This window comes from Heterodontus francisci, chromosome 23 (genome assembly GCF_036365525.1).
Source record: "Heterodontus francisci isolate sHetFra1 chromosome 23, sHetFra1.hap1, whole genome shotgun sequence".
NCBI lineage: Eukaryota > Metazoa > Chordata > Chondrichthyes > Heterodontiformes > Heterodontidae > Heterodontus > Heterodontus francisci.
Genome location: NC_090393.1, coordinates 11,623,184 through 11,636,809, shown reverse-complemented (window position 1 = coordinate 11,636,809; position 13,626 = coordinate 11,623,184). Strand labels below are relative to the sequence as shown.

Genomic DNA, 13,626 nt, shown 5'->3' with positions numbered 1-13,626 from the left:
GGGTGCAAGCCATCTGGACTAGGTAACTTATCTACCCTAAGCATCCTTTTTAGTACCTCCCCCCTCTCAATTTTTACCTTATCCATTGCCTCTACCCTCTCCGCTTCTACCGACATTTTGTCAAAGGATCAAAGGGTTCAGAAATAACACCAACAAATTACAGCTATGGATCCCCCTCTTGGATTTAATTCCCATTTGTGGGCAAGCTGAAACTCCAAAATGTGCTTTCACCACATCCTGTTCAACCTCTATTACAACAGAAGCAGACATCTTTCACCAGCTAAAGCTGCCTATTTCCACTGCAACAATGAGCAAGTGCCATAGGACTCTATAACTCCCAGGAAAGAGGGCCGCAATCTCATCGACAGCCGGAAGCTTAATAACCTACGTGTGTTCTGTTTTTTCACATTCTTGCAGGACATTATTTTTTCCGTTGGTATTTATTGCTTATCTGAATTCCTTAAATGGGGTGAGGGGCTGAGGAAAATGAACAGAATGTGAAAAATGCTTAGTGATTTTAGCAAAAAATATGATTTCTTCATGCAAATATTTTGTTGAAGATGCTTCTCAATACAGCAACCAGACATAAGAGAATATATTGATCATGTTTCTCTTGGACAGGAATTTGTTATAGTGAGGCAAAAAGGCATTGAAGTGGCTGATCAGGCATGATCGCACTGACTGGCAGAGCAGGCTCGATGGGCTGAATGGCCTACTCTTGCCCCTATGTTCCTATGTACAGTAGTCTCAAGCAACTGTGGGTCCCACATAACAACACCATAGTCCAGTGCTGTGCTTCGATCATTATACTCAGAGCTCTACCATGCAACATTTCTGTCTGTTTTTATCAACTAGAAGATCTACCTCAATAGAAAGAATGCAGACAGGTTCATTATTAGATTTCTAAAAATCTGACACCTATATGGAAATCCTCTCAACTATTTTCATTATAAATTCCAAAAGGATATTGTAATCCTGTGGTTATGGTGCTGGGCTATCAGCCCTGACAGCAAGTTCAAGTCCCAGCATGAGAAATTGTGAAAATGAATTCAATAAATCTTGTAATTTGTTGGCTACTCCCAGAAAATGACTGAGATAGTCAGAAAAACCCAAGTGCCCTGCAGCACCTTCACTCTGGGCGGAGAAGATGCAATACAAATTTACAGAAGCAGTTTCAATTATGAATGTGGACATAGGAGCCATTTATAATGGGAATATAAACACACAGACTGTATGACCTTAGACTGGGAACTCAATTACGTCCGCATGTCCTGGCCTAATTTCTCATGATCGTTAACCTCACTTCGCCTGAAAACTACACTCTCTTGATTCCCCATGTACAGGTCCATGAGAGAGTAACTAGTATTTAATTAATAAGAAAGATAATGTGATAATGAACTTTTGCCAATATTTAATACTGAAATCTTAACCGTTAATTAGGACATTTCAACAATCCCACCGTGCAAACCAAATTGAAAAAAATGGAAATGAGTTAGCCCTCCTATTTCAAGCTCGTTATGCATATAAATTCACAACAGGCCTGAGGATACATAGCAATCCAAATGATTCAAGGTTTCACTGAATTTTGTCAATTGTAACAGGCAACACAAATAAGATCCCATTACCTCGATTCTTTTTCCCTGAGCTGTCTTCGATCCATTGGACTTTGGGTAATCCCTTAAGAAGTCGTAGCAGGTAAGGGACCACAGTTTCTTTATGCTATGAGAAAAACAATAAATTGGTTACATCTGTCCAAATCAAATAATTTTATGAGTTGACAGCATTAAAGTAGAAAGTTTAGCAAGACCTAAAGGAGACAGTGAAGGACTTCAGGTGGGTCAGGGAAAAGGGTAATTTAATGGGTGGCACAGTGGTTAGCACCGCAGCCTCACAGCTCCAGGGACCCGGGTTCAGTTCTGGGTACTGCCTGTGCGGAGTTTGCAAGTTCTCCCTGTGTCTGCGTGGGTTTCCGCTGGATGCTCCGGTTTCCTCCCACAGCCAAAGACTTGCAGGTTGATAGGTAAATTGGCCATTGTAAAATTGCCCCTAGTGTAGGTAGGTGGTAGGAGAATGGTGGGGATGTGGTAGAGAATATGGGGTTAATGTAGGATTAGTATAAATGGGTGGTTGTTGGTCGGCACAGACTCGGTGGGCCGAAGGGTCTGTTTCAGTATTGTATCTCTAAATAAATAAATTTAATATGGGTAAGAGTGAGATCATATTTCAGCAGTAGAATACAACTATGTAGTCATTGGAAATACATAAGGAAAAAGGAATGGAGGAGCAGGAGTAGGCCATTCAGCCCATCGAGCTTGCTCCGCCATGCAATAGAATCATGGCTGATCATCCACTTCAATGCCTTTTTCCCACACTATCCTCATATCCCTTTATGTCATTTGTATTTAGTAATTTGTCGATCTCTGCTTTAAACATACTCAATGACTGAGCTTCCACAACTCTCTGAGGTAGAGAATTCCAAAGATTCACAACCCTCTGATTAAAGACATTTCTCCTCATCTCTGTCCTAAGTGGCTTCCCCCTTATTTCGAAATTGTGTCCCCTGCTGCTAGACTCTCCAACCAGGGCAAACATCTTACCTGCATCTACCCTGTCTATCCCTTTAAGTATTTTGTAGGTTCAATGAGATCACAGGGCGGCACAGTGGCGTAGCGGTTAGCACCGCAGCCTCACAGCTCCAGCGACCCGGGTTCAATTCTGGGTACTGCCTGGGTGGAGTTTGCAAGTTCTCCCTGTGTCTGCGTGGGTTTTCTCCGGGTGCTCCGGTTTCCTCCCACAAGCCAAAAGACTTGCAGGTTGGTAGGTAAATTGGCCATTATAAATTGCCACTAGTATAGGTAGGTGGTAGTGAAATATAGGGACAGGTGGGGATGTGGTAGGAATATGGGATTAGTGTAGGATTAGTATAAGTGGGTGGTTGATGGTCGGCGCAGACTCGGTGGGCCGAAGGGCCTGTTTCAGTGCTGTATCTCTAAAAAAAAACTTCTCATTCTTCGAAACTCTATAGAATACAGGCCCAGTTTCCCCAATCTCTCTTCAATGGACAGTCCCGCCATTCCGGGAACAAGTCTGCCGAACCTCTATTGCACTCCCTCTAGAGCAATAATATCCTTCCTAAGGGGACCAAAACTGCACACAGTACTCTAGGTACGGTCTAACCAAGGTTCTATACAATTGAAGCAAGACTTCACTACTCCTGTACTCAAATCCTCTTGCAATAAAGACTAGCATACCATTAGCCTTCTTAATTGCTTGCTGCATCTGCATGTTAGTTTTCAGTAACTTATTGACAACAACACCCAGGTCCCTTTGTTCATCCACACTTTCTAACCTCTTGCCATTTAAGAAAAACTCTGCACATCTGTCCCTCCTACCAAAGTGGATAACGTCACATTTTTCCATATTATATTTCATCTGCCACGTTCTTGCCCACTCACTAAGTCTTTCCAAATCATCTTCCACACAACACACATTCCCACCTAGTTTTGTGTCATCCGCAAACTTGGAAATACTACATTTGGTCCCCACATCCAAATCATTGATATATATTGTGAATAGCTGTGGCCTAAGCACTGATCCCTGCGGTACCCCACTAGTCACAGCCTGCCAACACAAGAATGACCCGTTTATTCCTACTCTCTGTTTTCTGCCTGTTAACCAATCCTTAATCCACGCCAGTATATTACCTCCTATCCCACGTGTTTTAACATTGAAGGGTGTAGGTGAACAGAGAGACACAACAGTTTAAATACATCACTGTCTCTAGTACAAGTGCAAAGAGATAAAGCCATAAAAAAGGCCAAGTAGTACAGTGTGCAGTTTTTGGCACCGCATTATTGAAAGGACATTAAAGCAACAGAAAGGATTTAGTGTAGATACAGTAGAATGATGCCAGGGATGAGAAACAATAGTTATGAGACTTGTGGTAATTAGATGATTTCCACTGAATCAGAGAGGCAAAGAGTAGATTGAAGAAAGGTTTTTAAGTTTAAGGTTTTGATAGAAAGAATAGGGAAATTCTATTTACTATGATGGGGGAGTCAGTGATGAAAGGTTATAAAGTTAAAATTATCACTAAAGGAGTGAGTAAAAATGTTACTAAACATTTATTTACACAGATGGTTCTTGCCGCAGAGAGTGGTTGAGGCAGATACTGGCATCTTCCAAGTAGAAAATTGAATGAATATTTGCATCAGAGAAAAATGCAGGGCTGTGAGGAAGGAGCAGAAGGAGTATGCTTTTTACTTTGCTATAGTAAAGAGCTGGAAAAGTTGTGCCAGATGGCCTCTTTCTGTGCAGTATGGTTCAAATGTGGAAAATATCATTTACAGGTAACAAAACATGAATTTTCAAAAATATAAGAAGCCACATTTTCTTTCAGTAAAAAAACATAAATTTCGATTTTACACATTTAAGTTACACAACTGCATCCAATACTAGAATAGTAATATCTAACTACTCAAAAACTGTTGGCTTTCTAACTAGAGTGCATGGAAGGGCTGAAATGTGTCCAGACAAAGCATGATTTATACTATATGCCAAAGAGTTCCTGACACAAAACACATCATTTCAGCATTGTTTCTTCACAACAAAAGGTGATCAAAGTTGGAATTCGAGACTCAAGGAGCCAAGGGACAAGCTGATTTCTGTTTGATAAAGTTTAGTACATAATGTTAAACGCATGCAGGATGCGAAACTGTAGCTTTAGACAAAAATACAAGGTCAGAGTGAGTTAGAGAATTACATGAAATTCTAGGCCAGCTAAGTCAAATCAAGCACATTCGGCAAAATGAATCGTACACGATCCTGTCCACATCCTGACCAATGTGCAAAATGCACTAAAAGGAGTAGCACTAACTATACAGTTACAAAAGTGGTTTGTACATGCAAAAATAATGGAATGTAACAGATGCAAAGTTCACAAAAAAAATGATGCACAGCCTAACACAAGAATGTATATTAAGATTCTTATCCAGCACACCACTTGCTGGTGTTACTATTTCTGATCATTCATTCATGCTAATATTTACCAATGTTAAAACGCAGTGTCAAAGTTTCTCAACCAATTTTCTGTATATGAGGAGATAGGGGAGATGGTGGCCTAGTGGCAATGTAACTGAATTAGTAATCCAGGGGCCAACGCCCTGGGGACACAGGCAGCTGGTGGAATTTAAATTTAATTAATCAATTTAATTAATTCATAAAAATCTGGAATTGAAAGCTAGTCTCAGTAATGGGTGCCATGAAACTATCGTCAATTATCGTAAAAACCCATCTGGTTCACGGATGTCCTTTAGGGAAGGAAATCTGCCGTCCTTACCTGGTCTGGACTGCACAGCACTCTCTAGACCCACAACAATGTGGTTGACTCTTAACTGCCCTCTGAAATGTCCTAGCAAGCCACTCAGTTGTCAAGGGCAATTAGGGATGGGCAACAAATGCTGGCTTTGCCAGTGACGTTCACATCCCATGAAAGAACAAAAAAGTTTTCCTATGTCAACAGTCATGATATAATTGGCCACTAGGTGGTGTTGTGGGGTTAATTTCTAAAGCATCTCCAATTTTTATCACCACCTTGTATTTCAAGAACAAGTGCTATTCATCAGTTGATCATGATAATTTATGACTAAGTTTAAATACCTGTTTTTGGAAAGTTCAGCAGGGAGAAACCAACTTGTCCATAATATACCTCAGCCACTTCGACAGAACTTACATATAAAGAATTTTCCAAAAAAGCTTGTTGATTAACAAACTCAAGCAACTGTTCAACAGTGACAGGAGTTGGGTAGTAACAAGGGCTTCTTAGGTAACATCAAGGCCAAGTCAGAGACATCCATAGTGAAACAGATTCTAGTTAAAAAGACATATTTAAAGACTTGGGTCAAATCAATCAATTTAAAATGCCTAGTTCCTTATTATAGGGGGAGGTGGTGACATAATGGTAATGTCACTGGACTAGTAATCCAGAGTCCAGGCTAATGCTCTGGGGTTCAAACCCCACCACAGCAAATGATGAAATTTGAATTCAATTATGAAACCATTGTCGATTGTCATAAAAACCCATCTGATTCACTAATGCCCTTTAGGGAAGGAAATCGGCCGTCCTTACCAGGTCTGGCCTACATGTGAGTCCAGACCCAAAGCAATGTAGTTGCCTCTTAAATGCCCTCTGAAATGGCCTAGCAAGCCACTCAGTTCAAGGGCAATTAGGGATGGGCGATGAGTGCTGGCCTAGTCAGCGATGCCCATATTCCACAAAAAGAATAATATAAAACACTATTAGATAGAAACACACAAATTCCAGGACATTCCAGCATATCAAAATAATTACAGCATAAATTTTTCTTACCTGAAGATTTGACTCTGTCAGAAATATTCCCAGAGCAATAACAGCATCTCTGCGCCGTTCATCCAGCTGAAAAATGCCATGGAAATCCACAGGGGACATGCATAATAACTTTTCTACCTGCAAGAGAAAAAGTTAATTCAATTTCACCTGTCTCAGCAAAGAACATAAAGCAACAGAAATACAAAACATTCGCAAGTATAAGATATCCTTACTTTTTTTTCAAATCTGGAAGAAACACCTAGGAGATCAGGAGACTTTTTTTTAACAATTGAGTTAAGATGATCTGGAATGCATTGGAGGAAGGATCGTGGAAGCAGATTCAATAGTAACTTTATAAAGGGAATTCGTTAAATACCTGAAATGAAACATCTTTTGCAGGGCTCTGGGCAAAAAGTAGGGAGTAGGACTAATTGGATAGCTTTCAAAGAGATGGCACAGACACAATGGGCCAAAAAGCCTCCTTTTGTGATTTATGATTCTACAAGTCTATGACATATGTATAAGATCTATCAATCGTCACCAAATAAGAGTGGAAAATTTCCTCCTAATGCAAACTGACTGCTCCTTTTACAGCTACTAGTACACACTGATAGGGGGCAGGAAACTAGGAACTTGCAAAAGGATATTGGAGACAAGGAGCCGGAAAGAAATAAGCTGCGATGGATAATCCAGAAGAGGCAAGAAAGTAAGAGTAGGATGGGAGGAGTGAATGTACTGCCAGATTAAGCTACTGTACCAATCACAACATCTCATAGCACATGACCATGGCCCTACTTTCAACTCTGGACTTAGAATTGAATATGTGCAGTAGTTCCATTTAGATCGTGCCACATTACATTGATTCACAATGAACTACTTTTGGAGTACAGTTTCTGCAATTGGATTTATTTCATTTTCAATTCATCCCCATAACCTATTTGACATATGATTTTCAAGACCATCTTAATCCTGTAATAAGTTACACTAATTACATTTATAGTTTTGATATCTTTAAAATTCAAAAACTGTATTTATATATTTTCTTTTTTGTTATGGCATAAACGAAACACACTGGCGACTTGTTGCAGATTATTCAATAACAGCCCTAACACAACATTTATCCAATGTCTGAAACATAATAGACCTTCAATTACACTGTTTGTACAGTAAACAGTCACATCAGCCTAGATCACCCTACTTAACCTTTATCTGACATGTATCCACTAATTAATTCTGCCTGGTACTATTACAGGTTTAAGCAATTCAAAAACAGACACCTATTGGCAACTTTTCATGGGTTTTAGAAAACTCTATAGAATATGGGAACCCCAATAACTGTTAAGGACATTTTGTATTGTAATGAGTAGGATTTCTTCAATAAAAATTTTAAATAAATACTCTTTAGTTACCATCCGCTCATTTGCAGAACAGAAACAGTACTTCCAGGGCAGTCATAATGGTCTTCTAATTTTGCAATGATTATCTTTATTTGATTTTGCAAATGAAGTCATTGGCTGAAAAGATGGTTTTCTGAAGATGGCAATAATATTATATCCAAAGTATTACCAGAGACAATGTAAGAAACCAAGAATACAAGAAAAGATCATTTTACTGCTTGTTTATTTAGGTCCTTTTATAAATCACTTATTTCCTCTCCCAATTCCTCCCCTCCCTTTTCAGATATTTCAACAGTCAGTATTCACTGCAATACACAGCAGCCAATCCATAAATCTATCACTATGTGCAAAGACATGAACCTTTGCAAACAACAACTTGCATTTATATCACACCTATAATGTAGTAAAACATCCCAAGGTATTTCACGGAAGCATAAACAAAATCTGACGCTGAGTCACATAAGGGTATATTAGGACAGTGACCAAAAGGTTGGTCATAGAAGTAGGTTTTAAGTAACGTCTTAAAGAAGGAGGAGAGGGAGAGAGAGGGAAAGACATCGGGAGGAAACCCCAGAGCTTAGGGCCGAGGCAGCTGAAAGCAAGCCTACCAACGGTGGAGCGATTAAACTATGGATGGGCAAGAAGCCAAAATTGCTGGACCGCAGAGATCTTGAAGAGTTGTAGGATGGAGAGGATTTCAAAAATAGGGTGGGGTGAGGCCACAGGAGGATTTGAAAACAAGGATGAGAATTTTTTAAGTTTTAGAAGTGTGTAATTCTGGTTCTTTGATCCTGGTTTAGCACAAAATTCTCCTCTGTATTCTTCGGACCTATTCCTATCATTTTAAAATCTTGAATCATAAGCCCTCTGGCACCTTTCCACATTTTTCAGTTTTTCCAAGAAAAGAATCAGCTTTCTCTTGCTTTTCGTTGTATCACACATCTAAAATATGGAATCACCTGTGTTACCATTCACTGAATTCTATGTAATTCCTCTACATCTTCAATCTTTTATTCTTCTCAGCTGCTTCTTGCCTACTTCCACTATAAAAGACGCCAACATATTTCCTATTACTAAGAGGGTTATAAATCCAGTAGGAATTTTTTTCTCATTACGATCCCCAGAAAACCAATGTCAAATGTAGCTTCCTCACCTCCCTAATTGAGGTTAGCTAGTCCAACACCACTAAAACAAATTATCTGGTCATTAACACATTGCTGTTTGTGGGAGCTTTCTGTGTCCCATTGGCTGGAAAGTGCATTGGGATGTCCCGAGGTTGTGATAGGTGCTATATAAATGCAAGTCCTTATTTCTGTAAGATACCCTCTCAAATGTCTCTTTCCAGATTGAACCCAAAACTCTCCAATACTTCCCCCTAACAATAGAGATCAGCCTTGCAAATCTTTTCATTCCATACAAATGCGAACCCTGCATTAACTATTTTACATCTGTAAACATTCAGATTTATAACCAACAGTTTACATTTATATCGAACCTTGACATAATAAAATGCGCCAAGGCATTTCACAGGAGCATTATCAAACAAAATATGAAACTAAATCACGTAAGAAGACATTAGGTCTGATGACCAAAAGCTCAGTCAGAGATACAAACCATTGTCTATTCGTGCATTGCACTGGCAGGGTGACAGCAAAAGCAAATTGGCACAAACATGGATAGTATCAGGGATGTTACATGGAGTAACTGGGGAAGCTGAGGGTGTTCTCCTTAGGGTGTTCAGAATCATGAACGGTAAATAAGGAGGAACTGTTTCAGTGGCAGAGGGTCAGTAACCAGAGGACAGATGTAAGGTGGTTGGGCAAAAGAAGCAAAGACGACACACGGTAACAATTTCTTACGCAGTTAGGTATGATGATCTGGAATGCATTGCCTGATAGGGTAATGGAAGCAGGTTCAACAGTAACTTTCAAAAGGGAATTGGATAAATACTCGAAGAGGAAAAATTTGTAAGGCTATGGAGAAAACAGCAAAGCAGTGAAACTAATTGGATAGCTCTACCAAAAACAGCTTGTACAGGTAAAATCATGAAGGGTTTTGATAAGAGTAAATAGGGAGAAACTATTTCCAGCAGATGGGTCGGTAACCAGAGGACCTAGATTTAAGATGACAAGAGAAGCAAAAGTGATACATGGAAACAATTTCTTACGCAGCAAGTCACTAGGATCTGGAATGCACTGCCTGAAATGATGATGGAAGCGGATTAAACAGCAACTTCCAGAAAGACAACTGGGTAAAAATACTCAAAGGGGGGAAATTTGCAGGGCTTATAGGACAAAGAGTAGGGCAGTGGAACCGATTGGACGGCTCTACCAAAAAAGGGCTGGCACAAGCGCGATGAGCCCAATTACCTCCTTCAGTGCTGTACAAGAGGTCTCAATCGGATATTTTTTAAATGACAATAAAAGTCATAAGTGGACAGAATTTTTTAAAAGATGCACTGGTTAAATGGCAGCTGGTGCTAAGAGGAAGCGTTGTGTGAGGAGCCTCTATGACAGCCGCCTGTAGCTAGCACTGGGAGACGGGCCCTGGGAAACAGGCTCGTCACTCCGAGTGACCCGGGAGCCGGCTCTCAGTGACACTCACACAGCCCGCCGTTTATTACAGTATATCACAATAAAACGCCGCAGATTTAGAGCCGGCCAGTTAAGCACTCACTTTCTCGATGGAAGCGGGTTTCTGGGCGGCCAGGGAGCGGGCCAGGCTCAGCACAGTATTAAAGTAGAAGCCGCGGCCGGCCCCCTTCCCCGCCATGTCCGCCATGTTTACTGTCAGCCGCCAGCAGCCAATCAGGACCCAGGGGAAGGCACCGACGGAACGCCGGACAGCGCAAATCTCACAATGCACACTGCTGGTGGCAAAATCCTGAGCCACAATCGTTCAGAGCTGAGAAAGAAATGAGAAAATCTGAAACTGCTCAACAGACCCTCCAGCACCTGCTGCAGGGAAAACTATATACAGTTAAACGTTTACTTTTATGAGTAATTATTCCTTTTGTTAGATACATGTTTATTAGTTAACATATGTTAATATTTAAAACATACCTGGCAGCAGATTCATGTTAATAAATAAAAAAACACATTGGATTCTATTTTAAGTGTCATAAATGCAGAGGTTGAGCTGCATGTGGTGGCTCAGCTGGTAGCGCTCTTGCCTCTAAATCAGAAGGTTGTGGGTTCAAATCCTTCCTCCAGAGGCTTAAGTACAAAAATCTAGCCTGATACTGCAAAGTTGTACTGCCTTTCAGGTGAGATCCTCAACTGAGGGACTGACTCCACTCTTGAGTAAATGTAAAAGATCCTGTGATACTACTTCAAAGAAAAATACAGAAGTTTTTGTCCTTGCCATTGTTTATTCTTCAATCAACATCACAAAAACAGATTATAAAAGCAAAATATTGCAGATGCTGGAAATCTGAAATAAAACCAAAAAGTGCTGAAAATACTCAGCAGGTCTGGCAGCATCTGTGGAGAGAGAAGCAAAGTTAACGTTTCAGGTCACTGAGTTTTCATCAGAACTGGAAAGGTTAGAAATGTAAAAGATTTTAAGCAAATAAAGTAGGGGTGGGGCAAAAGAGAACAAATGGGAAGGTGTTGATAGGACAGAGGGTCCCAGAGAATAACTGACAAGGAGGTCATGAGGCAAAGACAAAGAGTGTGTTAATAGTGTGCTGAAAGACAAAGTGTTAGTGCAGAGAGGGTGTTAAATGACAGAATAATGAGAGCCCGAGCCAAATGCAAAACATGAAAAAAATGTGGGCAGGCAAATGGTAAAAAAATGAATGATGAAACAAACTAAAATAAAATGAAATAAAAATAAAACATACAAAGTAAAGTTTAAAAAAAGGTAAAACTGAAAAAAGGGGGCCAGTCATGCTCTGAAATTATTGAACTCAATGTTCAGTCTGGCAGGCTGTAGCGTGCCTAATCGGTAAATGAGGTGCTGTTCCTTGAGCTTGCGTTGATGTTCACTGGAACACTGCAGCAATCCCAGGACAGAGATATGGGCATGAGAGCAGGGGGGAGTGTTGAAATGGCAAGCGACAGGAAACTCAGGGTCATGTTTTCGGACTGAGTGGAGGTGTTCCACAAAGCAGTCACCCAGTCTGCATTTGGTCTCCCCAATGTAGAGGAGACCACATTGTGAGCAGCGAATACAGTATACTAAATTGAAAGAAGTACAAGTAAATCGCTGCTTCACCTGAAAGGAGTTTTTGGGGCCTTGGATAGTGAGGAGAGAGGAGGTAAAAGGTCAGGTATTACACCTCCCGAGATTGCACGGGAAGGTGCCGTGGGAAGGGGACGAGGTGTCGGGGAGAGCACGATGCCTTTGAAAGGCTAACAAGGGAGGGGAAGTTGGTTTGGTAGTGGCATCACGCTGGATGTGGTGGAGGGAGCAGACGATGATCCTTTGGATGTGGAGGATGCTGGGGTGGAAAGCGAGGACAAGGGGAGCCCTGTCATGGTTCTGGGAGGGAGGGGAAGGGGTGAGAGCAGCGGTGCGGGAAATGGGCTGGACATGGTTGAGGGCCCTGTCAACCACAGTGGGGGGAATCCTCGGTTAAGGAAAAAGGAGGACCTATCAGAAGCGCTGTTGTGGAAGGTTGCATCAAGCTCGAGGAACAGCACTTCATTTATCAATTAGGCACGCTACAGCCTACCGACTGAACATTGAGTTCAATAATTTCAGAGCATGACTGGCCCCTTTTTTTTTACTTTTACCTTTTTTTCAGTGTTAGTTTGTATTTTTTTTTATATTTAATTTTATTTTTGTTTGTTTCATTATCACACTATTTTTACCATGTGCCTGCCCACTTTTTTCATGTTTGTGCTTTTGGCTTGGGCTTTCATTATTCTGTCATTTAACACCCTCTCTGCAACAACGCTTTGTCTTTCACAACACCTTTAACACAACCTTTGTCTTTGCCCCATGACCTCCTTGTCAGTTATTCTCCGTGACCCTCTGTCCAATCAACACCTCTTTTGTTCTCTTTTGCCCCACCCCCACTTTATGTGCTTAAAACCTATTACATTTCTAACCTTTGACAGTTCCGATGAAACATTAACTTTGCTTCTCTTTCCACAGCTGCTGCCAGACCTGTGGAGTATTTCCACACTTTTTGATTTTATCACAAAAACCAAATTACTGGATTATCCGGTAATCATCACATGTGCAAATTGGCTGTTATGTTTCATAGAATGGTTACAGCACAGAAGGAGCTGTGCTGACTCTCTGCAGGAGCAACGTAATTAGTCCTACGCCCCTGCTTTTTCCCTGTAGCCCTGGAATTTTTTTATCTTCAGATAATTATCCAATTCCCTTTTGAAAGCCTTGATTGAATTTGCCTCCACCACATCCTGAAGCAGTGCATTCCAAATCCTACCCACTCGCTGTGTTAAAAAGTTCTCCAATCTATCCATGTAGGCAAGTCCCTCAACCTTGGAACTAAAGGCCTGCTCAGGTCAGGAAAAAAAACCCTGACCCAAACCCAACAGAACCACATTGGACCCAAGCCCGACCCGGACCGAGTCCTTCCATTTTATTCGGCACCTGACCCGGTCCTGAGTGATGTCCTGACAGTGATCATTTTATATTTTCCATATAAATACTGTGTATTTTATAATAATGAATCACTCAGGACCTTCCTGGTCTCTGCATCTCAGTTGCTCACTGGATAAACTTGCAGCAAGTATTTCAACCTGTAAAGCAGAAATCTAGGTAATGTATAATGATATTTTCTGAGCCTCCGGGCAATTGCTGTGTTTATTTTAAGCAATACAGATACTGGTGCAGTGTGGCACAACCTGTCTGGGCACAACTCCATGGGTTTCTGTTTAACTCGTGACCAAACAATCACTGACTTCG

At 40.9% G+C, this 13,626-nt stretch overlaps 1 protein-coding gene and 1 long non-coding RNA gene across 2 annotated transcripts in view; one reads left to right on the top strand and one right to left on the bottom strand.

Annotated features, from left to right (window-relative positions):
* The window catches only part of LOC137382579 (uncharacterized), a 38,992-nt gene extending 34,654 nt beyond the window's left edge, over positions 1-4,338 (top strand). Inside the window, exon 4 of the long non-coding RNA XR_010977221.1 lies at positions 4,137-4,338. This is a non-coding gene — a long non-coding RNA (uncharacterized lncRNA). The remainder of the gene's footprint in view (positions 1-4,136) is intronic.
* pi4kab (phosphatidylinositol 4-kinase, catalytic, alpha b) overlaps positions 1-10,554 on the bottom strand; it is a 167,379-nt gene extending 156,825 nt beyond the window's left edge. Inside the window, exons 1-3 of the mRNA XM_068054681.1 lie at positions 10,420-10,554; positions 6,368-6,484; positions 1,626-1,719 (exon numbers count right to left, since the gene is read on the bottom strand). Coding sequence (XP_067910782.1) covers positions 1,626-1,719; positions 6,368-6,484; positions 10,420-10,524 — 316 coding nt within the window. The 5' untranslated portion in view covers positions 10,525-10,554. The remainder of the gene's footprint in view (positions 1-1,625; positions 1,720-6,367; positions 6,485-10,419) is intronic.
* Positions 10,555-13,626: the final 3,072 nt, after the last annotated feature.